Source organism: Carassius carassius, chromosome 15 (genome assembly GCF_963082965.1).
Source record: "Carassius carassius chromosome 15, fCarCar2.1, whole genome shotgun sequence".
In the NCBI taxonomy this organism is placed as follows: Eukaryota; Metazoa; Chordata; class Actinopteri; order Cypriniformes; family Cyprinidae; genus Carassius; species Carassius carassius.
Window position 1 is genome coordinate 3135540 of NC_081769.1, and position 27008 is coordinate 3162547.

Sequence of the window (27008 nt, forward strand, 5' to 3'; positions counted from 1 at the left end):
TAGGTTGATGGAGAGAAGACAAATTGTTGAATAAACTCTGTTTGTTTTCTTTGCACACAAAAAAGTATTCTTGTAGCTTCTTAAAATTAAAGAAAATTAAAACCATTTGCCTTCCTCATGGTTGCTAAAAGTGATTAGAAGTCTGATTAGTTTCCTGATTTGGATAGTTTTAATGAACAAGTTTAAAAAAAAACGATTCTGAGGTTATTTTACAGTGGAACTGGCTGCTCCACAATTTTGAGCATGTTATGGAAATTTTTAGTTTTGTTAATTTGGCATTGATTGCATTAATCTCATTTAAGTATCTTTTTAAACATACAATGAATAAGGTAGTATATATAGTCCATAGGGACATTGAGTTATTTTATGTAACTTGTGCACGCAACTGCTTTAGGTTTAAAAACAACATTTGAGGGGAAACTGTGTACCAGGGATGGGCAGTTTTTGAGAGTAACCAGGCATCTACGATGAGATGTGCATGAGATGTGCATGTGTTATGATGTGATGTGCACTGAGCAACATGATTGGCTCAAAAAATTACAAAATTGGGTTTCTAATTTGGTAAACTACGGTTTGATATTCCTAGACCTTATGTTGCAAGTCCAAGCCACCCCACAGGTCGCCGGTACCTGAATGTTTTTTTCACGCTATAGCATGGCTTCGCAGATACACGTGCAACGAGTTTTCACAGGTACGCGTACGTTTTGCCTGTAGACAGTTTGTAGCCGGTACCTGAAACAGGATAGTTTCGCAGGTACGCGAGACTGATTTTTAGCGGGTACGGGAAACGGGCCTGCAGGTAAGCAGGACGGGGGTGATAAGACTTCGTGCGAGTTAGTGCGAAGCCACACGGTGGGGATGACCAAGTGTGAGGTAAAGAGGACGCATTCCAGGTAAAGTCGAGGACTGCAGGGCGGGGTCTGGAAATGTCAAATCTAAGATCGATCTTGATGATTTGGACAGTCCAATTTACAAAGACATGAAAAAGAAAAATGGGAAATAATTATGAAAGTCATACCCTGGGTAGAGAATTATGGTTTTCCAAAAAAATGTGAAAACAAATTAAGAGAATATAAAAGGCGAAAAACAAGCAAAAAGACAAGTTTCAGAAACATAGGAATTTTTATTTTACTTTTTAAAGCTGAGAAATACATTTCAATGCCATTTAGGAAAGAACTGATAAATGATTTCTGTAGAAAATGCTGATAAAATAACAGATCATACTGTTCAGAATTCTTCTCTTTATCCCCTTAGAGAACTGCGCTGTGCCAAAGTGGACTTTGATCTGGACTCCTGGCTTCACCCCATCGCCAAATGCCACAGCAGCACCAGATTCCACCACCACAGCTGCCTCCATCCTCCAGAGCATTTGCATCTGCACTGCAGTCCTTGCCGCCCGACGAAAGACAAGCACAACTTTGACAGCATCATCATCTTCCAAACCGTCTGCTCTGCCACCAGCAACATCATCGGAATGATGAAATACTCCATGGCCGGAGTCAGCACCAGATCTAAAGCTCGTGAGAGAGTGTCACTGCAGCCGGACAGCCTGAACGAGAAGAAACTGGCGGAAAAAGGAGAGCGCGTCAGAGCTTTCCCCATGATTCAAGTGGCTGGGCTGAATAGAGCTGTGATGGTCTCTCAACCATGGAACGAGAAAGAATTGAAAGAGGCAAAACGAAGCATATCATCAAGCAGTGGAAACACTGTGTCAACGGATCAAGACTCACTTTCCAGTCAGAGTGAACACCACCAAAATCACGCAGAAGATGCAGAAGACAAAGACTGTCTCAGACTCATCCAGATGTTTGCTTTTACTGGTGGAGAGGGGACATTGAAAAATTTCACTGTGCACATTTGATAAACCAAACGGAAGCTGGAAACACACTCTGTCTGAAACACACACATTTTCTCTAAAGCTCAATGCAATGAAGAAAGTCTGCTTGCTCATGTTTCTGCTCACTGCAACGAAGAAAATATGCTTGCTCATATTTCCGCTCTTAGCAATAAAGAAAACTGCTTGCTTTTATACATGATCACATTGGAAGATTAGAAAATGATAAATGTTCTCTCGACAAGAACATAGGCACATAAATTAGCTTATAAACAAATGCCACATAGATTATGGGTTGATGGAGTTGAAAGGGCTGTCACCTCAGTAATTACAAAGGATGAAATAAATCCAATTCCAAAATTAAGTGGAAATTTAGTTACTACTACTAATCTACTACTGCATATAGTTATACGGTCAGAGAAAAATTCACTGTACCTTTGAGATGTAAAGATTAGAATGGCATGAACTTTAAGCAATTTTTACTACTGTCAGAAAACTGCCTTCAAAATCAAAAGAGATTTAATGTGATACTGGGAAGTGGCCCAGTGCCAAATTCAAACTTTAGCCACAATCCAACAATCGCAGTTGTATATTTACCAGTGTAAATGTAAACGGAAAGATGATGAATTATGTGAAAAGCTTGTCAATGCTGCAAAAGACAGTTTCACCTAATTCTGAATTATGCCATTCTCTGACTCACATTGCTCAGCACATATATCATTTGGAAAAGATTAAATTCATGTATAGAAACAACAGACCTGAAAGGGTTAATCAAGACATAAAATAGATGTGCTGTTGCTGTTGATTTGAAAAATGAACAGCAAATGTTGTTTGATTCTCTTCCACATCTTTCATTGTCCAAAAAGAACAATGACCATAGGGAAAACATTGGTTTATTTGTAAAAATGTGTATTTTTCATGTGAATTGGGTGGAGAAGGCAGAGGAAAAGGTTGAATACAATCCAACACTGTCTGCACACCGAATGTGTTTGCACGGGACTGCTGTTAAAGCTGTATGTACAGTCTGTGTGATTGATGACACAATGACAACATCCTTTCTCTCAGGAGAGGAAGTAGAGACTCACCCAGTGCTCAAAGAATTCCCTAAAACACTTTGGGCGTTATCTAAATTTGACTTTGGGCTGGTTAAAATTGCGAACCAGTTCAAGTCCCCCCAAAGTCTGTGTAAGGGACATGTGAATGTGGTATTTATTCCACAAGTTTTGACGCGTATCTTCTTGCCTTGATTCACACTTGAAATCCATAGTTCGTTTATCACTGTTTATTCTTCCAAATCAACAAAGAATCACGTTCTTACATACAGCATAATCCAAGTGCAGCGATGTCTTCTCAACAACTTGTTTGTAGAGATACTATACTCATAAGGCAATTATGCTATGATAAACGTTCAAAAGTTTTGTGTTCTCCCACGACCATCTGCACTTATTGCATGAGCTTCAAACTTTTCTTACATGTGCTACAAAATGGAAGTTACCGAACATGCGCAGTAAGAACAACTATAATGTAAAGAAGTATATTCAACAGGAAATAACTAATTAACATAAATAATAACTGTATCAAATTTACATAATAAAAATATGAAAATATACATTTTGAAATATGAAATACGGCTCTTACATTTCCGGCCCCTAATTGACAGGCAGGAAGACTGACAATTACCTAAACTGAAGTAATATTTACATTGTACATCACTTTAGAAACTTTAAGTGCCCATTATCAATTTTGAACTGTCCATTTCTTTGTGTGGCATAGAAACAGTCATTGATATTGAAGAGTATTTAACAGTCCATTTCACAGATAAGGCACAACTTATCAACAGGCCTTTCCAATGTATTGGTCTTAGTTTTAACCAACACACGCCTTACCAGTCCTTCGTTATCTGGAAATACTTTCATGATTCTACCAAAGACCCATGAATTTCTTGGTGAAGAGTCATCTATTATCAGGACGACATCGCCAATTGCCAGATTTTTCTTTACTTGATTCCATTTTTGACGCTCTTGGAGTAAGGGCAAATATTCACGCACCCATCGCTTCCAGAATAGGTCAGCAAGATACTGAATTTGCTTCCACTTGCGCCGTGCATATACATCTTGTTTTTGGAAAAGTCCAGGCGGTAAGGCTGGTTTCCTTTTCATTAATAGCAGGTGATTAGGTGTCAAGGGTTCAAGATCTGTTGGATCATCGGTTGTAATGGTAAGTGGTCTGTCATTTATTATTGCTTCCACTTCACACAGGAATGTATGCAAGCTCTCATCATTAAGTGTTTGTTCTTTCAGCACAGATCTCAGGATTTTTCTAACAGACCTTATCTGTCTTTCCCATACTCCACCGAAATGAGATCCAGAAGGTGGGTTGAATATCCATTGTATTCCTTTCTGCATGAGAGTGCTTTCGATTTTTGATTGGTTCCATTGTTGAATGGCCTTACGCAGTTCAGTCTCAGCACCAATGAAATTAGTACCGTTGTCACTTCTCATGATTGACACCTGCCCTCTCCTGCACACAAAACGTCGGATAGCATTTAAACACGAGTCTGTGTCCAGCGTATGTGCAACTTCAATATGCACAGCTCTTGTTGTTAGGCAGGTAAACAATACGCCATATCTTTTAACATTACTTCTACCTTGTCTGACTTCAAACGGTCCAAAGTAGTCTACTCCAACATTGGTGAAGGGTGGTTGATCTGGCATTATTCTGTCATGTGGCAGCTCTGACATCTTCTGCTCTACAGCCTTTGCTCTAATCTTTCTACATGTCACACATATGGAGAGAAACTTCCTGACAATGGAGTTTGCAGAAGGAAGCCAGAATTTTTGTCGCAACTTTGAAAGCATATAGTTCCTTCCACAATGTCCAATTCTCTCATGAATGTCTCTTAAGATTAAAGTTGTGACATGTGAATATTTGGGTATAATGATAGGATGCTTCACATGCTCAGGCATTGCAGATTTACCAAGACGACCGCCAACTCTCAGCAATCCATCCTGAAGTACTGGATCCAGTTTAGAAAGGCAACTGTTCTTTTTAACAGATGGATTACCTTTTTGCAATGAAGAAATTTCTTCTTTGAATACTTGACTTTGACTGAATTTGATGATTTCATTTTCAGCCCTTGTTAAGTCTTGCATTGTTAGAGCTTTGCAGTTTTCTGCTGTGGGTTTTGTCTCACAACTCTGAACTTCTTTGTCTTTGGCTGTTTTGCTGCGCTGTATAATTATCTCCTTAAAACGAAGGATCCATGCCACAGCTCTCTTTAATTTGTACCAATCAGAGTAATAATTGATCAAATTGTTCACAGCATCTGTGCCATCCACTGCACACACAAGGTTCACTGAAGCTAAGTGTTTAACCTCACTGTCATCCATTTTTGTTGATAAGTCATGATTTGTTTCAGGCCACTTATTCTCTGGTTCTTTGAGAAAAGAAGGACAGTGGATCCAACTCATGTTTTTCATGAACTTTTCACAAGTAAGTCCTCTGGATGCACAATCAGCTGGGTTCATTGAGGTGTTGACGTACCTCCACTGTTGTGGTCTGGTCGACTCCCTTATAACGGCAATCCTGTTGGCCACAAACGTTTTGAAACGCAGACCTTCATTGTCAATATATCTCAAAACAGTGGTACTATCAGTCCAAAATACAGATTCAAACAATTCCAGTTCCAGTTCATCTTTCAGCATTTTGTCTGTGTTAACAGCAACAACTGCAGCAGTCAACTCCATACGTGGAATGGTGGTCTGCTTCAACGGCGCCACACGTGACTTCCCCATCATGAAGGCACAATGTGCGAGTCCATCAGTGTTTAACAGTCTGAGGTATGACACAACTCCATATCCCACTTCGCTAGCATCTGAGAAGTGATGTAGTTGTGCGGAAGTTGAAACTCCAAAGTCAACAGGTTTAATGCATCTTGGCACACTGAAGTCAGTCAATTGATTTAGCCCTCGTAACCAGGCAATCCACTTTTCTGCACACTGTTCTGGAATGTTGTCGTCCCATGCAAGCTTTTCTTTGCACAACTGCTGCATTAGAATCTTTGATGGCAATATGACAGGTGCAAGAAAGCCCAATGGGTCATAGATGGAGCTTGTGACTGACAGGATTCCTCTTCTTGTTACAGGTCTTTCTTTCACACTGATTTTGAATTTGAACACATCTGAATTGACACACCATAACACTCCTAATGCTCTCTCAGCAGGAAGTGCATCCCGGCTCAAATCCAATTCTCTTGCATCTTCAACTCTCTCACCTTCAGGAACAGAGGCTAACAATGCACGACTGTTGCTTGCCCATTTTGTAAGATGAAATCCTCCGCTCGCACAAAGTTTTGTGAGATCATTGTACAAGGCAATTGCTTCAACATGACTTGAAACAGACTTTAAGCAGTCGTCTACATAAAAGTTCTTAAGAACTGTGTGAACTGCTTCAACAGATGATTTGCTGCGATTTTCTTCTGCTGTCTTCCTAAGAGCGAAATTAGCTACACTTGGAGATGATTTTGCTCCAAAGAGATGGACAACCATCTTGTACTCTTCCAAGGTTTGATCTACATCTCCATCTGGCCACCATAAGAAGCGGAGCAGGTCACTGTCTTTTTCAGGAACTCTCACCTGGTAATACATAGCTTCGACATCTGCCGTCATGGCAACTGACTCTTGTCTGAAGTGGGTGAGCACTCCAATGAGTGAATTTGTCATGTCTGGACCCTGTAATAGCTCACTATTTAAAGACACTCCCTGAAAACTTGCAGCACAGTCAAACACCACCCTCAGCTTCTTCTTCTGAGGATGGTACACCCCATGGTGAGGTATATACCAGACTTGACCATCTTGACGACGTAAGTGTGATGAAGGCACCTTGACTGCGTAACCTTTGCTCAGCATGCCATTCATGAAGTTTTTGTACTCTTCATGAAAGGAGTGATTTTTTTTTAATTTCCTTTTGATATTTAACACTCGCTGGACAGCTGCACTTCGATTGTTAGGCATTTGGACAATCGTTTTCTTGATTGGAAGGTCAATGTAATAGTGACCATTAGAAAATTGCACTGAATTAGATACAGACTCCAAAAACTGGTGATCTATCTGTGATAATTCGGCTTTGTCATCACAATTTCTTTCGGGAAAATCATGATTGTACTGTTGTATCAGCATTTGTTCCACACTCTCCAGGGAAATTCTGTTGACTGTAACGCTTGTTTGTGCACAGCCATGCATGCTGTCTTCAGGTTCTCTAAGAGGTCCATTCAAAATCCATCCAAGGGCAGTCTTTACTGCATATGGCCCATTGTGCTTACTATTTATTACTCTCCATGGTTCCAGAAGCTTGAACTCCTTGTTCCCTATGAGGATCTCCACTCCAGCATCAATGTGAGGTAACTTCACTTCACTGAGGTACGGCCATTTGTCAACTTCCTGTTGCTGTGGAACATTCTCCATTGAAACTGGTATGCTCTTTTGTGTAAACACTTTGGAAAGTTCAACGAAGTTGTTCTCTTCCAATCCACTCACTTCCAAGTCAGTGAGCATGTAACTTTCCACTCGTTTGCTTGAGTTCATGGTGCTTAGCATCATGTCAATTTTCCTGCCTTGGACATTCAACTGTCTTGCTAGTGCCTCAGTGCAAAAGGTAGCAGAGCTGCCTGGGTCCACAAAGGCATACACTTCCACGCACTTGTCACTTTTTTTTGACTTTATCTTGACAGGTACTATAGCAAGAACACAGTCGTCTCCGGCCCCAGTGCAGGCACTTGTCTCGTGACTCATTGTGGTGGGTAAAGTGGTAACTTCAGTTTTATCAACTTTTACCATTTCCTTCTCAGGAATCTTGTCTTGTGTGGTTAAGTGTAACATACTAGGATGTCTCTTTGAGCACAGCTGACATGTGCTTCTTCTGTTACAATCTTTGCTTAAGTGTCCTTTGACTAAGCATCCAAAGCAAAATCCATTCTTTCTTAAAAAGTCAAATTTGTCTTTATATGGCTTAGCACCAAACTGATAACATTGCTCCAATGTATGGCTTTTCTCACAGAATGCACAAGGTTTAGTGAAAGCACTGATAACTGGCGCACTGTTGCTTTTCATCATTGTCAAGTCTTTTTGAGTTTCGCCAACCTGTTTGAAGTCAGTTGCAAAACTACTACTTCCTTTTCCTTCTCTTTTCAGCTTAGCTCCTTGAAAAGACTTGTTGGTGTGTTTTTTATCACCTGCCAAAGCATCCAGATCTCCAAAAAGTGGGTTTGATATTACCTTTGCTTGGCGATCAACAAACTCAACCAACTGAATGAACTTGGCTCTTCTTCTATTGTGCTCCTCATACTCGTAAGCATGGGCTCTCCATCTTTCACGCAACTTGTATGGCAATTTTGAGATAATAATCCTCATGTTAGTAGGATTATCCAACTCATCCATGTATTCAATGTCCTCCATTACATTGCGACAAGTAACCAGGAATAATGAAAATGCACTTAAAGATTTTCCATCCTCTGACTTTATTTCAGGCCATTTGAATGCCTTTTGCATTAAGGCTGTCGCAATTTTCAACTCATTTCCAAACTTCTCATGCAAAAGTCTCATTGCTTCTGCATAACCACGATCATTTGGCATGTGCTGGCAGCTTTTGACAATGTCTCTGGGCTCACCTCTAGTGTACTGCTCCAGAAAGTACAACTTGTCAGCACTACTGTCAACTCTGCAGTCAACAGCATGTTCAAACGCCTTCATAAAAGATCTGAACTCAAGTGGATCTCCATGAAACAAAGTAACCTCACGTTGAGGTAAACAAGACATTTGTTGGTTCTTCACAAGCATTGCTGTGATGTCTGTCTGGCGTTGCATCACTCTTTGAAATTCTGATGTATCAGTGTTACCGCACAATGTTTCATTGACTGGTGTTGACCATTCCTTTGCAGTGTTTGTTTTCTTAGGTCTGACACTTGCAGGTATACTTGAATGAACTGCTTCAGGACGTGATAGCATTTTACCATGCCTTGATCTTACACTGTATTCATCATATTCATAATGATCCTGTTTTGGAATGACTACATTGGCTGCTTGGATGGCCACATTTTGATCTGCATACTGTAGTTGTTCTTCACAATCTTTATACACTTTAATTTTAGCATCAGACATTGCAAGAGCCGTTTCTATTTCCAACTTTTCCATTTCAGCCTTTAACTTTGCTTCTTTCATTTCCAACTCCTGTCTTTCTTTTAGAGCGGCTGCTTTAGCCAACAAAGCTGCTCTGTTAGCTTGTTCCTTTAGACGAGCTGATGATGCTGTAGATATGGATGATTTTTTGGAAACAGATGCTGTTCCACTTCCTGACTTATTAGACGTGACCGTCCTGGATGACACCATTGACACACTGTCCATAGGTGAGACTTCATTATCACAGATTTGAGACATCTTAATGCACTGTTTAGTTTCCTCAATCCATGACTTCACTTTTTCCATGAACTTTTTGCAGCATAATAATTTAGGCTGAAACCAGAAATCCTGATCAGCATCATGCTCTTCATCTTTCAAATACAGCAGCACTGTTGCATTACTTTCAATAAATTCTTCAAACATCCGTTTGTAGAGTTTAAACTGCTTGTTTTCAACATCATTCAAGTTGGAAATGTTTTCCATAAGCAATTCAATCTCATTTGATTTTGCAGTTAATTGTCTCAACTTGCCTCGTCTGGCGTTTATCTGGTTGTGAAGCTTCTCTTCCAAACCCTTGTCCGTTAGCGCCCTCTTGCGTTCAGACCGCTCAACAACATCGTCGTCGTCGTCTTTTTTGTCCGCCATTTGTAACACTTCAAGACGTGCAATTTTACTTACAATCAAAGTTACACAACTAACACTTATTGCAAGCGGTAATATGATCGATCTTCATTCATTCATAAATCCAATGTCCTGCACAGCACTATTTGGCCACAACAAGCGAAGCGAGTCTTTCTGACGTCTTAAGCACGGTCTTCCATTAACGTGCATTCAGGTACGCACTTGTAAACACACTTAAATAACGGGTAAAACTTTTGACTTACATGTAAGGGACATGTGAATGTGGTATTTATTCCACAAGTTTTGACGCGTATCTTCTTGCCTTGATTCACACTTGAAATCCATAGTTCGTTTATCACTGTTTATTCTTCCAAATCAACAAAGAATCACGTTCTTACATACAGCATAATCCAAGTGCAGCGATGTCTTCTCAACAACTTGTTTGTAGAGATACTATACTCATAAGGCAATTATGCTATGATAAACGTTCAAAAGTTTTGTGTTCTCCCACGACCATCTGCACTTATTGCATGAGCTTCAAACTTTTCTTACATGTGCTACAAAATGGAAGTTACCGAACATGCGCAGTAAGAACAACTATAATGTAAAGAAGTATATTCAACAGGAAATAACTAATTAACATAAATAATAACTGTATCAAATTTACATAATAAAAATATGAAAATATACATTTTGAAATATGAAATACGGCTCTTACAGTCTGATTACAGACTCTGTAAACACCAGTTTTTGAATCATTAAGAGCAGCTGGGGTAATTGTGCTCTGTGAAAATTCTCCTGTGCGTACACCTATTTTCCCTGTTAAAAAGATAAAGAAATATGCCAAACTTTTGGCTGCTGAGGGTCATAAGCCAGTTTGTCAAAACTGCAGTTTGTAAAAAGGGAGGTGACATTTTTAGGTCATCATCACTAAAAATGGCAAATCTTTGTCTGAGAAACAAAAAGAGACAATTCAAAAGATTCTAAAGCTTATCATGAAAAAGCAACTAATGTCATTTTTGGGCATGTGTTCGTATTGTCAAACGTTCATTCCAAATTATGTTATCAAAGAATCGCCCCTGAGTGCTTTGGCTCATGGGAAGGGCTTTCAACCCCATGACAAACTGACCTGGATTCCAGAAGCAGAGAAAGCATTTAAGAATATATTATTGCTACAAACATCACCAACACTGGGACTCTCAGACCCAGAGAGAAATTTTGTACAAACTGTTGATGAGAGAATGGGTTTCTGACTTCTGTTCTGTTACAGGATCATGGGGGAGACCTGTGGCCTATTTTTCAAGTAAGCTCGATCCGATAGCAGCAGGCATGCCAAAATGCCTGAGAGCTGTTGCATCTTCAGAAAAAGCTATTTTAGCTTCAAGGGAAATTGTGGGGTACTCCGATGTGACTTTGCTCGTGCCACACACGGTCTCTGTGATCCTGTTGGAACAGAAAAACATCCCATTTGTCAAAAGCCAGGTTTCTCAGGTACAATGCAATTCTATTAGAAATGCCAAACATCAAAATTAAAAGATGTAAAGTGGTAAATCCAGCTACACTGCTCCCTACGAAGCAGGATGGGGAAGGACATGATTGTGTTGCCACATTTGAACAGGTCTGTCAACCAAGACCAGATTTTAAAAGAAACCCCCTTAGAAATTGCTGACTTAATTCTATTCATTGATGGTTCAGCATCTAGAGACCCAAACAATTGGCAAAAACAGAGCAAGTTAAGCTGCAACCACTGCATATGCAACAATAACATCTGGAGCGCTCCACGCGCATTGCTCTGCGCAAGCGACTGAATTGGTAGCATTGACGGAGGCTTTATGCAAACAATTTATACGAATTCTTGTTATTCTTTTTGGGGTTTGTCATGATTTTGGGGCATTGTGGAAGCACATGAAATTTATTAAGTCTGATGGTAAGCCTGATCTAATTCATGATAAAATAGCAGCATTGTTAGAAGCAATTTTGCTACCAAAGTTAGTTGCTATCTGCAAATGCGTCACACATTCCAAAAGTTATGATTTTGTGATTTTAGGTAACAAGTAAGCTGATACCACAGCGAAGGAAACAGCTATGAGAACAGAACCTTCTTTTACCTGTGTAACATTTAACAATGATTAATTCACACTCCCTTCTGATTATCTTACAGCTATGCAAGCTTTTGCCACAGCAGAGGACAAGAAACAATGGGTGAAGGCCGAGTGCAAACTGAAAACGGGCCGAGAACTGAAGACAGACCACGTCTGCCAAAACACTTTTTCCCATACTATGCAAAACTTGTACATGGCCTAGATCACGAGTATTGAAAGCATAATTCATAATGCAAATAAAACCATCAGTCAGATGTGACATAAAAGAGAAAATTAATGAAGTGTTGTGAGCAGACAGGACTGACGTGGGTAAAGGCACTCCCCATTGTGTTAATGTATATGAGAATGACACAAAGAACAGTCTAACTTGAGTCCATTTGAAATTTTGTTTGACAGGCCAACTTTCAGTGGAGTAGGACCAGAACCACAACCACTGTCCTCTACAGCCTTGTGTGAAGATGACATGCTTAAATGTAGTAGAAAGTTGTCTCTTGTTCTCTCTCAGATATCTCAGCAGGTCAAGGACGCTCTGCCCAAGCCAGCGGAAGGAGTCTTGCATGATATCAGGTCTTGCTGATAACACACATAACTGAGGTTAAAGTGAGAGAGAGAGCTACATGGGTATATGCAAGTCACTGCAGGAAGGTTCGAGCACCACCAGAGGGCTACAGCTCAGTAAAGTGATTGACAAGCTGCCCCTTGCCAAGGGGGTCGTCTGGCTGACTGAGGTGAACAAACATACAGTGGTGTATGGGAGCTGAACACGCAGCAACATCACTGTGTGGGGGTGATCTGAGGTCGGTTTGGGCCAACGGATGACAGCGTAGGAAACATACCATCTGACCACTGCAGCGAAACTACATGACCAACTCGACAAGAGGGAACACAAGATGTGGAATGGAGCTGAGAAGTTCTTCCATGCTGTAATTACGGCACTTGGGGTCAGCCTTCTTCAAACTGAAGTCCAAATCGCGAGGTATGAACTGATGAGTTTCATGAACACTAATAAGGTGATGATGGAAGGCATCAAGAAGAAACTATGAGGACTGAGGCCGACTGCACTGCAAGACTTGTCCTGGACCAGCTCTCCGCATCTCCTGGCGGGGATGTGTGTGTACTTGTGGGAACTGTATTCAAAACATGACTAATGCAGTTCCCAGGTTAACAGCTAGAGAAGTAAATGCCAATGATGATTGGGAATGGAATTGGTTTGAGGGTTTATGGCAGAAAGAAGAATACATTGGGTTAATTGCCATCTCAGCACTGGCCATGAATTGATTTTTGCTGTGTATGTGGACTTGTGTAGTGGGAATGATTAGAAGAGCTGTAAATTCAATAATGACATCTTTAGTAGTTCATCAGATGTTAATGTACAATATCTTGTGTGAAAGTAAGAATAATGTGAGTACTTCTGATAAAAATGATGAAGACAATGAGATGCTAAAAACTGACACCTGCAGCAGCTCTACAGAAGAAGTAGTAGTAAGCATGACAAGCTCTAGAATAAAGAGGGTCTAAAGCAGGTCATTGTCCGTGTTACGAGATGATGCAACCGGAAGAAAAGTTAGGAAAGTTTCTTTTGTTTGAATATTACACTACGATTTTTACATATAATCAAATTATAAGAGTTATTGTTTTCTTTATAGCTTGCTTATATGTTAGGAATGACTATGTTCCATAAAAAAAAACAATGCAGATGCTTTATTTCACCCTTATGAGAGTAATGGTGTTTAAAATCTTGAATTTACATGATTGATGTAAACTATAAGGGTAGTGTGTTCACAAATGTATCTACATTTAATCAATATAAGTGATCAATAATGATCAAAAGGGATGTGATGTGCACTGAGCAACATGATTGGCTTAGAGGTCCTAGTCTGTCCTTCAATGTATCTTTTTACATTCTATAAAAAAGTGGGCTGTAAGTCTGTGTGTTATCTCTTTGCACACAGACTCAGAAGCTGTGTGTAAACCAGATCATTCTCTGCAGAGAATTAAAGCAATACAAAGACAAAACTCTGTTTGGTTTTTCATTCTCAGTCTCTACAAATTGATATTGAATTAGAATTTCCACAACAAGCACTGCATGATGTCATCAAGGATCTTGATCTTATTACCATCTAAAAATGTTTTTTAAAACATTAAAAAAAAACATCAGCCAATGAAAAGAAAAGAAATCATCACGAGTATAGATCAGTGGCCAAGAGTGCATCTGATTGACAGATAAGCTCTATCAACTATTAATATTCTGGTTATTTTGTTTCAGTGTACAGTTTGTTAATATGGTACAAAGCATACAGTCAAAGTAAAGTTCATCATTCAGCTGAACTGTGCACAATTATTTTAGACACTTCATGTCTTGTTTAAGTCATGCGATAAATGCATGTCCCTGCTGAGCTGTGGCTATGACTAATTTCACAGGCAAAGCAGACAAAATTACAATTTACGTATCGTCAATTATTTATTTATTTTTTATTGTTTTATATTATGAGAAGGATACATTCTACAACCTATCCTGCAGTCATCATGGTGAGATTAGGTTCATTCAATCTAAAGAAACAAGAATTAAAAAATTATTGAAAACAACAATGGGAATTCCCATTGATTCCAGAACCAGGAATTGGGATCGAACTTGATTTCAAAACTTTCAGAATCAAACAGCCCTACGTCCCCGGACACGCCATCACAGTATGGTGAGGGGCGTAACATTTCCACAACATGCTTAAGGAATTCGGCCAATCACAATGCACTAGATAGCTGGCCAATCAGAGCACACCTCGCTTTTCAGAGTGATGAGCTTTGTAGAGGAGAAACAGTAATGTACAGTATGTTTGTGTTTTTGTTTTTTTTTTAACCTTAAACCACATAAACACATTGCATTACACAAAATACACAAAATTATGTTCTTTTTAGCAACATCATATGACCCCTTTAACATATTTTATCCAGAGGGAAGAGAGTGGACTGACATGATGAGCCTGTTTATCCAGGTATGCTACATGGTGATGTGTACAGTATATTGTGTCCACATGCAGGCTGGAGTAAAAGATTAATGTGACAACATAGGTTTTAACTTCAGTCAACAAAACTGATGTACTGTAACAGCATCTTCTTCCATTCTTTTCCATACTTAATTATGTGACTTCAGTTATACAGAACAACATACAATGAACATCAGTTTATTTTTTGAAGTAAATCAGAATTTGAAAACTGTGCACAGAAAACTGTTGCACCTACAGTAGTTTTTCAAATGTCTTACATTCTTTTTTTTTACTTGTAGAAGGGTATGGGACATATAGGTTGCATTTAACATGTCCAAAAGGTTTTTATTTTATTTTATTTTATTTACGCCAAGATTTATACATTTACATAATAGCCCATATATTCTCAATTAATAAGTAACAAAATTTAGTTATTTGCCATTGTTCATTTCTGAAATAGATTTAAGTAGTTAACATGGAATTAACATAGTGGAGTGTATCACTATTTTAATTTCATGTTAACTACTTAAAGCCTCTTTCACAAATGAACAATGGCAAAGACAAACAGCTACAGATAACACGTCAGCATGCCATGCATATGTCCCTTACAGTACACATTTAAACATGTATTTAAACAGTCTTTAAATACAGCTTTAACCTAACATTTTTAGTTTTATGGCTATTTTTCATCATTGTTGATCAGGTTTTGTCTTACTCTGCTGTGATGGCGCTATGGTGACCCGGGCAAACAGGTAAAGTCCTTCCACTTGAGCGTGAAGATGTCAGTCGGCTCTCTTCTTCAGTGCACCTCTGCAGCTGAGACAGCAGCTCTCTCTGTCTCTGTCTCTCTCTCTCTCTCTCTCTCTCTCTCTCTCTGTGTGTGTGTGTGTGTTTGTGTGTGTGTGTGTGTGTGTGTGTGTGTGTGTGTGTGTGTGTGTGTGTGTGTGTGTGTGTGTGTGTGTGTGTGTGTGTGTGTGTGTGTGTGTGTGTGTGTGTGTGTGTGTGTGTTTGTGTGTGTGTGTGTGTGTGTGTGTGTTTGTGTGTGTGTGTGTGTGTGTGTGTGTGTGTGTGTGTGTGTGTGTTTGTGTGTGTGTGTGTGTGTGTGACTGTGTTCACTTTTTTTTTCTGTGCACCTGCACAGATCTTTTTGCTGTTTCTCCACATTCCTCAAAGAGCCTGGCTATTTCTTATAATTACAATCGAACAATCAAACAAATTTATACATAGAATTAAATTAATTGGGTTTTTGTGTTTTTTTTTCCTTTTCTTTTTTTATGCCACATGAATGTTGTTCATAAGTAATGTTTTTTTTTTTTTTTTTTGCATGTTGAATCACTATATTGTTATTAAATTGCCTCAACACTATTGAGGATTCAGTTTTGACCTTCTCATCCATCAGGGCATTGTCATTCAGGTGATACAGGTGTGTGTATGGGGGTTGTGGTGGGTGGGTGGGGGTTGGATTTAAAGATATATGTGTAACAAAAAAAAAAAAAATAAATGTTATAATATATATATATATATATAAATATATATATATATATATATATATATATATATATTACAGCAACGAGAATTTTGCTAACATTTTGTCACCGTGCAAAATGTGCCTTTCATGAGAAAACATCAGCTACTTCTACTTTTCAGGGCTGAATGGTGAATTTATTATTATTATTATTATTATTATATAATTATTATTTTGTCCTCAACAGCTTTTACTTTTATTATTATTAATTGTATGTCGGTTTGCGATTCTTCATTTTAGACCCTAGCCAGTTTTGTATGAATATACAGTAGATCTATATGTTTAAATTTGATTAAATGTGTGATTCCCAGTGCCTTGATTCATTGTTCCTCTCAAGTCCTCATTTTATTAGGAAGTATTTCTTTGCAATTATTACACGGCTCTGTGGAATACTTGATTCTGATTGGTCAGTCGTGACATTCCGAGGTATGTTATCCCTGGATAACAGCCTGTAAAAGCTAATAACAGCGGCTCATCTGGGTAACAGCAGTCGACGCTGTACTCTTGCTTGAATTATTTTTTTTTCTTGGTGGAAGCTTTGCGTTTGTTTAGCTAATAAAATATTACAACTCAATTCAAAATGGTGTACAATTGTTTAATTATGTCATCCTGGTATCACAGACTCGCTCTCGTTTCATACAAAGGCAGCTGCTGCCATATTGCTACGGTTGTTTTGTACACTGTAATGAATTATAAGAAAACTAACAAACTGGTAAAGTTTTAAAACATTTTCATTCATTCATTTCATTAAACATTTTCTTTTAAATCGCCTTAATTATTTTGGGGTGAAATTGACTTCACAGGGTATTCCGCAGTTTACTGTAAAGTGAGATTCCATTCCGAAGGGAGCAAACATGTTTATTTCGAAGGGCTCTGCTAATGGCAGGAAATAAGTGAACATCAAGGCTGCATCCGAAAACTTAGACAGATGACTTGCTGCCTCGCTGCCATATCAGGCAATGACTTTGCAGGGAGCGTTTTTGCATGAAGGCACCTCATGAAACTGATTTTGGACAGGCTTCTGAGGCAGAGTGACGGTTTAATGATCTACAGCAAAATATAGAGAGCTTTGATGATAACTAAGTGGATATTTAAATACTGCAACATTAATTCAATCAAAAGTGGAAAACATTGATCAAAAACATACATTTACACACAAACTGAGCATCAACCACAACTTTCAGACTCCATCTTTATTTTTTGGCTTAACTGTCACAGAATGGAGCGCACAGGATTGTGGGATATCAAAGAAAGTGAAGGATACATCTATGCTGCCTTCAAAAACTGGCCAGATGAAGGTATCTCATGAGACAGCAAATGAAGCTAACACTGAATTCGGACGTGCCTTGATGCTTTCCTACCTTCAAATGCATCCTTCATTTTTTCGGATGCAGCCCAATACATCACTTCACCTAAGTGGAGCGGGAAAATCACCCAACTGCCATTGTGCACCGTTTGAAGTGTTTTTTTTTTTAAAGGCTCTTCAATGGAGGGGTTGCAATAAATGTTGTTATTTTACGGATATCCCGTGCTCAGGGAGTAGGGAGCAGTGAACACTTTGCGTAGGGACCTTTTCAATCGGAACTCACCTCGAAACTAAACAGGAGGGATCAAAGAATGTAGATAATGGCAGGACAGGGGCTGCCTTCTATGTTACAGAGTTTGAGGTGAAAAAGGCTGGAAGAATAACAAATGGTACATCAGTATATACGGGTGAGATGATAGTGATTTTAATGGCACTTGAGTGGGTCTATGAAGTTAGACCTGATAAAGTAATAATATGTACTGATTCAATGGCTGTTCTTAACAGTCTACAATCCTTCGAAACAAATAGAACTGGCATTTTAATAGAAATCATGATCAGGTTGTACAGTTTAAAACAAATGAGAATTATAATTCGATTTATGTGGGTACCAGCACACGTGGGAATTCAAGGGAATGAGGAAGCAGACAAAGTAGCAAAAGAATCATTAAAAATGGAAGAACCAAATATAAACATATCACTCAGTAGATCAGAAGGTAAACAGTTAATTTTAGAAGCGTGCAATAGAAAATGGCAGACAGATTGGGATACATGTCATAAGGGGCGGTATTTTTATAGGATTCAAAAAACGGTAAAGAAAAGCCAAATAAGTCTCAATTTAAGTAGAAGAGAACAAATTATTTTTACACATTTACGAACAGGACATTCAAATTTAAATTACACTTTACACATTATAGGGAAGCACAACACAGGTTTATGTGAGGTTTGTTTGGTAGATGAGACGGTAGAAAATGTTTTTAAGGAATGTAAAGCATATGAAGAAGAAAGGAGGATTCTTAAGGAAGATCTTCAAGCAGTAGGTTGCCGGGAATTCAATATAACTAATATATTAAATGATAGTTCAAATTCAAGGAAACAGATAAATGTAGTCATAAAATTCATCAAGAAGTGTGGGTTATATTATAGGATATAGAAATTAGTTCATTCTTTTCACACTCCATCACAGTAGGTGGCGGTATGCACCTTTGAAGTTGGTTCGCAACCCGCCATAAAACCAAAAGAAGAAGAAGAAGAACTAAACAGGAGCGGAACCTTTCCCGAACGCCTCTAGTGTCACACGGACTGTTTAGAAAGTACTCGTAAATATCAGTAAAGATGGCGACGCTCGCGAAGAAGCCACATGTCGTTGTTGAAGAGGGAAACGGTGAGGATTTTAACTGTTTTTCTGGCAAATTATGATGCAGCAGCAGCACATATACAATGTCTTTACGCCAGGATGCGTATTATTATCGTTAATCAGACGACTACTGATTTCTTAATTTAAACCCAACAAATGCCACACAGTGCAAAGGGATATGACCGTTAACCCAAATTACTCTCGATGTTACACTAGAAATGTAAAACCAAATACACATTCGTTCTCTTTTGCAATAATCAATGTTTTATTTTGACACTTATCTGGCTTGTCTTTGTCAAAAAATGTTATGCTTGGGTTATTTTTATAGATGACATTTTAACTGGCTAGAATTAACACTTTAGTGTCCTTCCAATTTTATCGTGCAAACAACATGTAAATGAAAATTCTAACTGTTTGGGCTAAATATTCACATTCTTATTGCATGCAGTACATATATTGGCCCGTTTTGCGTACACAAGCAGATTTCAAGCATTTCAAGACAAGTAGAAACAAATTAATGCATTTTTACATTTCACTGGTAGTGCCTAACATATTGTCACTTTTTTTAAATGGAGGAGAAGGTGCTTGAAAAGAACATAAATTGTGATGCCATGTGATGAAATATATTTTTTGTGTGTGTGTGATATGGATGATCGGAAGAAGCGTTTGGGGTTTCTGATGACAGTGTCAGTAATGATGGAGAGAGTGATCAGGAGGAATCTGATGTAGAAGACAGCGGTGATGAGGATAGAAAGAGCGAGGAAGAACAGAATGGAGACGCTGCTGAAAATCCCAACACCGGCTGGGCCGAAGCCATGGCCAAAATCCTGGGCAAGAAAACCCCAGACAGCAAACCCATCATCCTCCTGAAGAACAAAGAGCTGGACAAGATCAAAGAGAAGGAGAAGAAAGAGCGGCTGGAGAAAAAGAAACGGGTGCACCATCAGCTGAGCTTTTCCAGATCTCATAGAATTGAATATTTCTTTAAACAGCTTTTTTTTATTATTTTATAAAGTTTTAAAATGTTTAATATTAAGCTTCTAAGGGCTGGAATGAATTGCGAAAAAAAAAGAAATGGGGACTAATTTAGCTAAATGATTAATGTAGTCAACAAATTTAAGACAACCACGTATGCAGAGTTGTTAGTCATTATGGTACTATGAATATATATTTATCTTGGAGCATATGTACATGTTACTTGATGCCCTACATGTTTATTTGTGAATGATGGCAACCTGATGAACTTCTAAACTATAAACATTTGAAAAAGGGTGAACATTACAAACACCCTTTTTTTTTTTTTTTTTCAATGCATTTTTGTGAAGAGGCATTGAATGACCAACCTCTGTATGCATTGACATCGGTTTGTTGTTAATTGACAGCTCGATAAGAAACGAGCATGGGAGAATATGTGTCGAGAGAAGCCTGATGTGGTTCGAGACCGAGAGCACGAGAGGAACCTACAGAAAATTGCAACCAGGTGAAACATCATTCGGTCCACTTTTGCTCTGTAAAGATAGCCAAGCAATTAATGAGCTCCATTTTTCAGTTAATTATGTATAATGATGTGTTGTGTGATATCTGTAGAGGTGTGGTGCAGTTGTTCAATGCTGTGAAGAAGCATCAGAAGAACGTGGATGACAGGATAAAGGAAGTTGGGGGTTCAGAGAGAAAGAAATCCAGAATTCTGTCCTCAGTGACTAAGAAGGACTTCATCGATGTCTTGAGAGGAGCGGATGTGGCTCACAAACCGGCCGTCAAAAAAGAGAAAGTGGTCCGATTACTTTTCTTTCCCATACACTTACTGTCTTTCCTCGTCACATGGCACAGCCTTCATGCTTTAAGTACACATGAAGTCAACATAAACTCTATTTACCAGTGTTGTTATTAACTATTATAACTCATTATTTTGCTAATTGAATTAAAATGTAAATGAGAAATGTTAAATTAGAAATGCTGCCTTGACAACTAACTGAAAATATTTAAGCTGAAATATTAAAATAAAAAAAGAATGTTAAATAGAGTTCAAAATATCTAAAACTAATAAAAATCGTGAAAGCTCATAATAAAATAAGTAAAACTTAAACTGAATTAAAAATGTGAAAAATAAATCAACAGATGAATTCATATTATAATAGTTTCTAATTAATGCTGAACTCTGTTTGCGTGATTTTAAAAGGTTTGTTTGTCTTTTTTGTGGCGTGGAATATTCTTTTCGACGCATAACAGGAGTACAACTTTGTTAATTTTAAAATAACAGCATTGTTAATCAAATGATTTATTACAGAAATCATGTCCTTAATCACTGTTGTTCTTGGCATTTGCTATTAGAGATATTGTACCTGCTATTAAACGTTACTATTTAATATTAAGATTCAGCTGATGTAAGATGTAGGCTTTATGTTCAAGAAATGTATTGTTCTTTTACGTTTCTTAATTTCACTCACTGTGTCCACTTGGTGGCAGTGTGTACATACAGCTCTTAGTGAATTCATTAATGTAAAAATATAGGCCTATGATCACAGCGTGTGGTTTATGAGACTGATTCTTGTAACTTCTCTTGACTGATTTTAGCAGCCTGTAGAAGTGAAAGGGGAGAATCCATCCTGGAGCGTGTTGAGGGATGATTTCATGATGGGCACATCCATGAAGGACTGGGATAAGGAGAGCGATGAAGAGCGTGAGGAAGGAGAAGACAGCCTTGAGCCTGCTGAAGAGTACAGCAGTGAATCAGACTGATCCATCACATGAAGTGCACACATGACCAGAGAGAGAAGACTCGGCGTTCCCTGGAGATCTCAGAGCGTGGATCATGAGACACTGTCATCTGTGATGTTGCTCATGTGTTAGTGCACTGATGAGTGCCAAACCTGTGCTCTTTTTCTGTATATAGACATTTGTCACAGTGTTTTTTTGCTAAATAAATCAGTTTAAGTTTTGATTGACATGAAAACTTCAATTTTTTTTTCACATTTTCTTTCACATGTACTATGGACATGTTTCTCCAAATACATATAGCAGAGGTCTTTAACTCCAATCAAGGTCTTCAGGATTGCTTGACCACCGGGTGGCGCCGCTGTCAAAGTAGTGCAGTGATCTACAGTTGGGTTGACTTCCTGACCTCTAGGAGAACACAGATGTGTAAATGTAAAACTGAAATGCATATGTTGCATCATGACATGGGGCACGTGGTGTATTTCATTCTTTTGAGCTCATTAGGAGTGTATGTTCTAATATAACAGGTCCTTTCATCGGAGGTGCCCTGTAGGCCTCTCTGATTGGAGGGCTGCCGGGAGATGACCTTTGACCTTTAAGGGTGCAGCCCTGCCGGAATGGCAGTTGTGCTGATTCTAGACTTTCTCTTTATCACTCTCAGTCGAGCTATGTGTACACACCCAGTTGAGATATATTTACCCAGTGTCTGAGAGGGTACAGCACTTCATTTTGGCTGATGTAAAACTCCCATTTATCACTGCCACTCAGGAATGCCCGCCCTCGCCAGGGCATGTTGACACAGCGCCCTAGAGAGGGTCAAGCTCCTCTGTCGTTCCCTCGCTGCTCATCTTTTCATTGTCTGCATCACAAAACCTCTTCCTCGTTTCATCAGGAAGTGATTGTGAGAACAGTCAGGTGGACCGTGTAATAAAAGTGTTGTGCAGTTTTACCACACTTAATAACGTTTGGTTTATTCCCTTAAATCCCTGTCCTTATTCCCCCTCGCTCGCATGCAGCCTCACATCTGTCTTTGTTGGTGGTGATTTAGTGATAACATCTGGCGTACAGCGGTGGGTAGAGCCATCGGGGCGTTCTGAGGGCCTGTCCCTCCTGATAGATTACTGGAGTGTGGGCCGGGTACAAAAGGCTTTGGCAAATGATGATTTTTTTAAAGCAGAAGCTCAAGGGATTGAGAAGTAAATCAAGCAGGTGCGGTGAGGGAGAATGTGGAAAATGCCTGCCGTCACATGTTGCACACAGAGAGTCTGATCGACCGACTTTTAGCAACCTCCCGGAAAGGGTTATCAGCGAGATGTGTATGCGCTGATGCAACAGCTGGACTTGCTTCTCAAATCCTTATCAGCTGTCTGTGTCTAACAGTAGTAAAACCATAAGATACTAATAGGTTTTTTTTTTTTTTCTCAGTGTACTAAATGAAGCAAGATAAGAGGGCAGATTAAATGGGTGGTTTTATGCTGCCTTCTCTCTCTCATTTCATTTCTAAAGGTTATAAATATTAACTATACCACACTGCAGAGTAATACAAAACGTCTTCATGTCTGAAAGCTTAATACTACTGGCATGATGTTGGATACCCTACATGAAGACACTGAGAGGTTTATATATATATATATATTATATTATTATATACTGAAAATAACTGATAAGTAAATGTTCGTAAAGATATTAACATTTAAACCCTGAAACATTGTCAATGCTTGTAAAATGAAAACTCATAAACACTGTCAGCTTTCACATTGGCTTTCTGAAGGCATTTACATAAAACATGTAGCCATAGTGTGATGTATTAAACATGTTGTTAGATGGATATAATTACATTTTCAAATGACCCAATTGGTTCTAAGTTTCTAATGGTGTTTGTGTATTTCCACTTCATCCCCAACGCCAGCTATCTTGACTTTTTAAACAAAATACTAAAGATTTTTATGACATGTTGTCTGAACGTGTTTGGTCGATCTGTCTCCTGGGACTATAAATGCGCAGGTGAACTGGCTCCTCGAGATACGTTTCTTGCTAGGTCTGAGGTTTACTCTGACTTTTTTTGGCGGGAGGTCGCAGAGTGGAAGGACCCAGTGGGCGTTAGGACCTGGCCGCAGTGCTGGAGAGAAGCGAATCCCTCGGACTCACCGTGATGACCACAACCACGTGGTGAAGTCAGTCCTATATAAACCTCTCTCTCCAACCGGCCGCCTTCAGATGTGCATGTGTGTGCTGGCACAGGGACCGTTGTTTTCCAGCAGAAGGAACAGAGGAGTGCGCAAACTGAAGAGGAAATCACTTTTGCCTGCTCATAAGGTAGTTCATCCTATCACTCCATACTCTCCTTCGGTGTCAGGCAAGTTTAGGACGCGTGAGACAGGTACAGCTTTATTTTCTTCAGCATCTGCTGGTGCCAGACGCGAGGAGGAGGAGAGGCGATGCGCCTTGCGGACTGAGCTGAGGCTTTTCCTGGACCTCCACATCTTCTCACACAGCGAGGGCGAGTCATTGTGCGGCGCTTTGGAGAGAGTTTGCGGCGCTCTGATGCGGTGGAGGTGCGCGCAAAAAGCCCGCAGACGACGCGTCTGTCAGAAAGAGAGCTTTGAGAAGCAGACACTTTTGATGGCCAAATCAATGGCTCTTATAGTGCCTCGTGATTCCGTGCACTTGCTATGAAGTGATTTGGAATGAAGATCTTAGTTTGGATCTGACAGACCATTTCGTGTTGGCACCTCGGATGGATTTGCAGGAACAATAAACAAAGACGTTTGCCATTGATAATAGCGTGCGCAAAAAAAGTTACATTTGGCTTCGCCATCGAAATGACTGGGCTTCTGCGTAACTTAATTAATTAATAAGCATTTTCAAACTCGCTTTAGCTTCCAAAACAAAAGCACAAAATGAACTTGTACGTCTTGAGTCTCCTTCTGACCTTGGATTTAGCCACAGTGGCCGTCAGTCTATCCACATGCAGCACTCTGGACATGGAGCAGTTCAAAAAGAAGCGGATCGAGGCCATCCGCGGTCAGATCCTCAGTAAACTCAAGCTGAGCTGTCCTCCCGAGATCTACCCCGAGCCCGAGGAGGTGTCCCGGGACATCATCGCCATCTATAACAGCACGCGAGACTTGCTGCAGGAGAAAGCCAACGAGCGCGCGGCCACCTGCGAGCGACAGCGCAGCGAGGAGGAGTACTACGCCAAAGAAGTGCACAAGATAGACATGCAGCCCTTCTACCCTGCCGAGAGTGAGTGTTTCAGCCCTGTTTCGGGGGTGGGAGTGGGTAATGGTTGTAGGTTCGAACCTCGACATCACTGAGCTCAGTTTATCTCAGTGTTTTAATGGGCTCAGTGCGTAAACACCCCCAGCCTGACAATAGGCATATATAAAAACAATGTTATGCGTCACAAACGTGTTGAACGTATAAGGCACACTACTAACACTGCAGTGGGTGATTTGATGTATATGTGACCCTGGAGAACAAAACCAGTCTTAAGTCTCTGGGGTATATTTGTAACAATAGCCAACAATAATACATGGTGTGTGTCAAAATGATCGGGTTTTATTTTATGCCTAATCAGGATATTAAGGAAAGATCGTGATCCATGAAAATGTTTAAAACAATTCCTGTCATAAATATATCAAAACTTAATTTTTGATTCGCAATGTGCATTGCTAAGAACTTAATTTGGACAACATTAAAGGCGATTTTCTTAATATTTATATATATTCTTTGCACTGCAAATATTGTCCTATCCCAACAGACCAATGGAAAGCTAATTCCATCAGCTTTAAGATGATGTATATAACTCATATTTCAAAAACTTGAGCCTTATTACTGGTTTTGTGCTCCAGGGTCACATTTAGAATTTTTACAGATTTTTAGCATCACTTTGATATTTTTTGCAGCGTCTGTTAATGCATAAATGTCATATTTGTGTGTAATGCTTTCCAAACAGAACCCTGGCAGTTAGCAGTCATTGAACAGTGTGACTTGCATGTCCAAACACATCGTGGCATGGTTCCGACTGTCACGGTGCACCCAGATCTCCGCCGCGAAGCTGATGCGCTGTTGAAGCCAAGTTCACTAAAACAACCAGCTAAATGATCATTCAATCCTCTGCGCTAAGAATACAAAGCGAGCAGATCAGTCCATGGATACCTCCTGCTTTGTGTGTTGTGCAATTAATTTTGTCATTTGTAATGTTTTATTTTTATTTTTTTGGATTGATGGTTGTAGCCTGGAGGACTCGTTATCCAATTGTTGTCTAATGTGAAGTGGCATGGTTTTACTTTGCTATTCAAGAACTAAGATGTTGTTGCCAGATTATTCTTGACTCCACTCTAAACGACTACTTTGTCATTAATAAATATATTAGAGGTTTGGTCCCTCTGGAGTAACCTGAGGTTAGGCTCCCTTTTCAAGGGTGCATTGGCAATGCGTCCCTCCTCTAACGGGCTTGAATCCACAATCCTTCAGTTACAGAACAGATTTAACCACTCAGCCACAGCTGCCACATCATAGGCTATAGTGTGGGCTCCCCTGATCAATATTTGTGCAGCTGTTTGCAGCATCTTTACATCATTTACACAAATCATATATATATATATATATATATATATATATATATATATATATATATATATATATATATCATGTTTCAGTACTTTTCGTTCTAGAACATTATTCTGATTCCTTTCCTCAATTAAACACACATACACACACCACTTTTGAATGATGCTTCTCACTGTATCTTGAAAGTTAGGCCTATATAAGCAAATAAATGCTTTTAAAAATCCTTAATTATCTAATCGTTTTCAGCTCCCAGATCAAATGTGAGTATACAGCTTGAATGAAAAATACATTAGGAGATCTTTTATGCCCTGAGGTATATTTTGCATTAAATGTTATTCTTGGCTCTGCCTGCTGTATAAATGCTTCAGATATGAATAGAGTTGGCACAGCTCCAGCCCCAGTCAGCAAGCAGTTACGGGATATAAATAATCCTGTGTCAACGTTCGGAGAAATGCCACTGATTATTTTCAAATTGAACCTTCAGATTGTGGGTTAGATCACAATGGCTCTGTTCCACAACCTAATGAGCTGCCTACATAGTTAGCATTTTAAGGCATTGTAGGCACACTCCCTGGAATCAAGTATATGCTACATATTGGCAGTCATATAATATGCATAATCTAATTCAACTCTTTGTGCTGTTTTTTATACACTAGATGCATTGAAGCCACTTTGTTCATTGTTGAAGTGAACTTTTGCCTGTGTGGTGATTAGATTCACTGTCTTGGACGACTGCCTTTAACTTGAGCGTGCGAGTACAGAAAGACCCGTTCAGTTTGTGATACCTGTGAACTGTCTGCGATGTGGTGTGCGACAGGTTTAA

General features: G+C 39.3%; 3 protein-coding genes across 4 annotated transcripts in view; 2 read left to right on the forward strand and 1 right to left on the reverse strand.

The window, feature by feature from the left end:
- Positions 1-4324: 4324 nt before the first annotated feature.
- LOC132158999 (uncharacterized) lies at positions 4325-5628 on the reverse strand. The gene is made up of 3 exons (XM_059568643.1): positions 4985-5628; positions 4492-4606; positions 4325-4354 (listed from the first exon to the last, which is right to left on the reverse strand). The coding sequence occupies exons 1-3, from the start codon at positions 5626-5628 to the stop codon at positions 4325-4327; spliced, it is 789 nt and encodes a 262-aa protein (XP_059424626.1).
- Positions 5629-18798: 13170 nt separating this feature from the next.
- Positions 18799-21655, forward strand: rrp15 (ribosomal RNA processing 15 homolog). Of its 2 annotated transcripts, none has more exons than XM_059566971.1 (5): positions 18799-18922; positions 19556-19830; positions 20278-20375; positions 20483-20669; positions 21470-21655. In XM_059566971.1, the coding sequence occupies exons 1-5, from the start codon at positions 18874-18876 to the stop codon at positions 21632-21634; spliced, it is 774 nt and encodes a 257-aa protein (XP_059422954.1). In that variant the 5' UTR covers positions 18799-18873; the 3' UTR covers positions 21635-21655. The 2 variants fall into 2 exon arrangements, with proteins under 2 accessions (XP_059422954.1, XP_059422955.1); XM_059566972.1 differs by having other exon boundaries at positions 21473-21655.
- Positions 21656-23616: 1961 nt separating this feature from the next.
- LOC132158021 (transforming growth factor beta-2 proprotein-like) overlaps positions 23617-27008 on the forward strand; it is a 37594-nt gene continuing 34202 nt past the window's right edge. Inside the window, exon 1 of the mRNA XM_059567267.1 lies at positions 23617-24856. Coding sequence (XP_059423250.1) covers positions 24511-24856 — 346 coding nt within the window. The 5' untranslated portion in view covers positions 23617-24510. The remainder of the gene's footprint in view (positions 24857-27008) is intronic.

Bases quoted from the DNA above. Each gene is read 5' to 3' on its own strand.
- rrp15 (XM_059566971.1), top strand. From the start codon at position 18,874: ATGGCGACGCTCGCGAAGAAGCCACATGTCGTTGTTGAAGAGGGAAAC. The intron at 18,923-19,555 runs GTGAGGATTTTA...GATGATCGGAAG, and splicing joins CGTTGTTGAAGAGGGAAACG to AAGCGTTTGGGGTTTCTGAT. The intron at 20,376-20,482 runs GTGAAACATCAT...TGATATCTGTAG, and splicing joins CTACAGAAAATTGCAACCAG to AGGTGTGGTGCAGTTGTTCA.
- LOC132158999 (XM_059568643.1), bottom strand. From the start codon at position 5,628: ATGGGGAAGTCACGTGTGGCGCCGTTGAAGCAGACCACCATTCCACGT. The intron at 4,607-4,984 runs GCAAGACTTAAC...TGTGACATGTAG, and splicing joins AACTGCAAAGCTCTAACAAT to AAAGATTAGAGCAAAGGCTG. The intron at 4,355-4,491 runs GTCAGACAAGGT...TTTTGTGTGCAG, and splicing joins ACTACTTTGGACCGTTTGAA to GAGAGGGCAGGTGTCAATCA.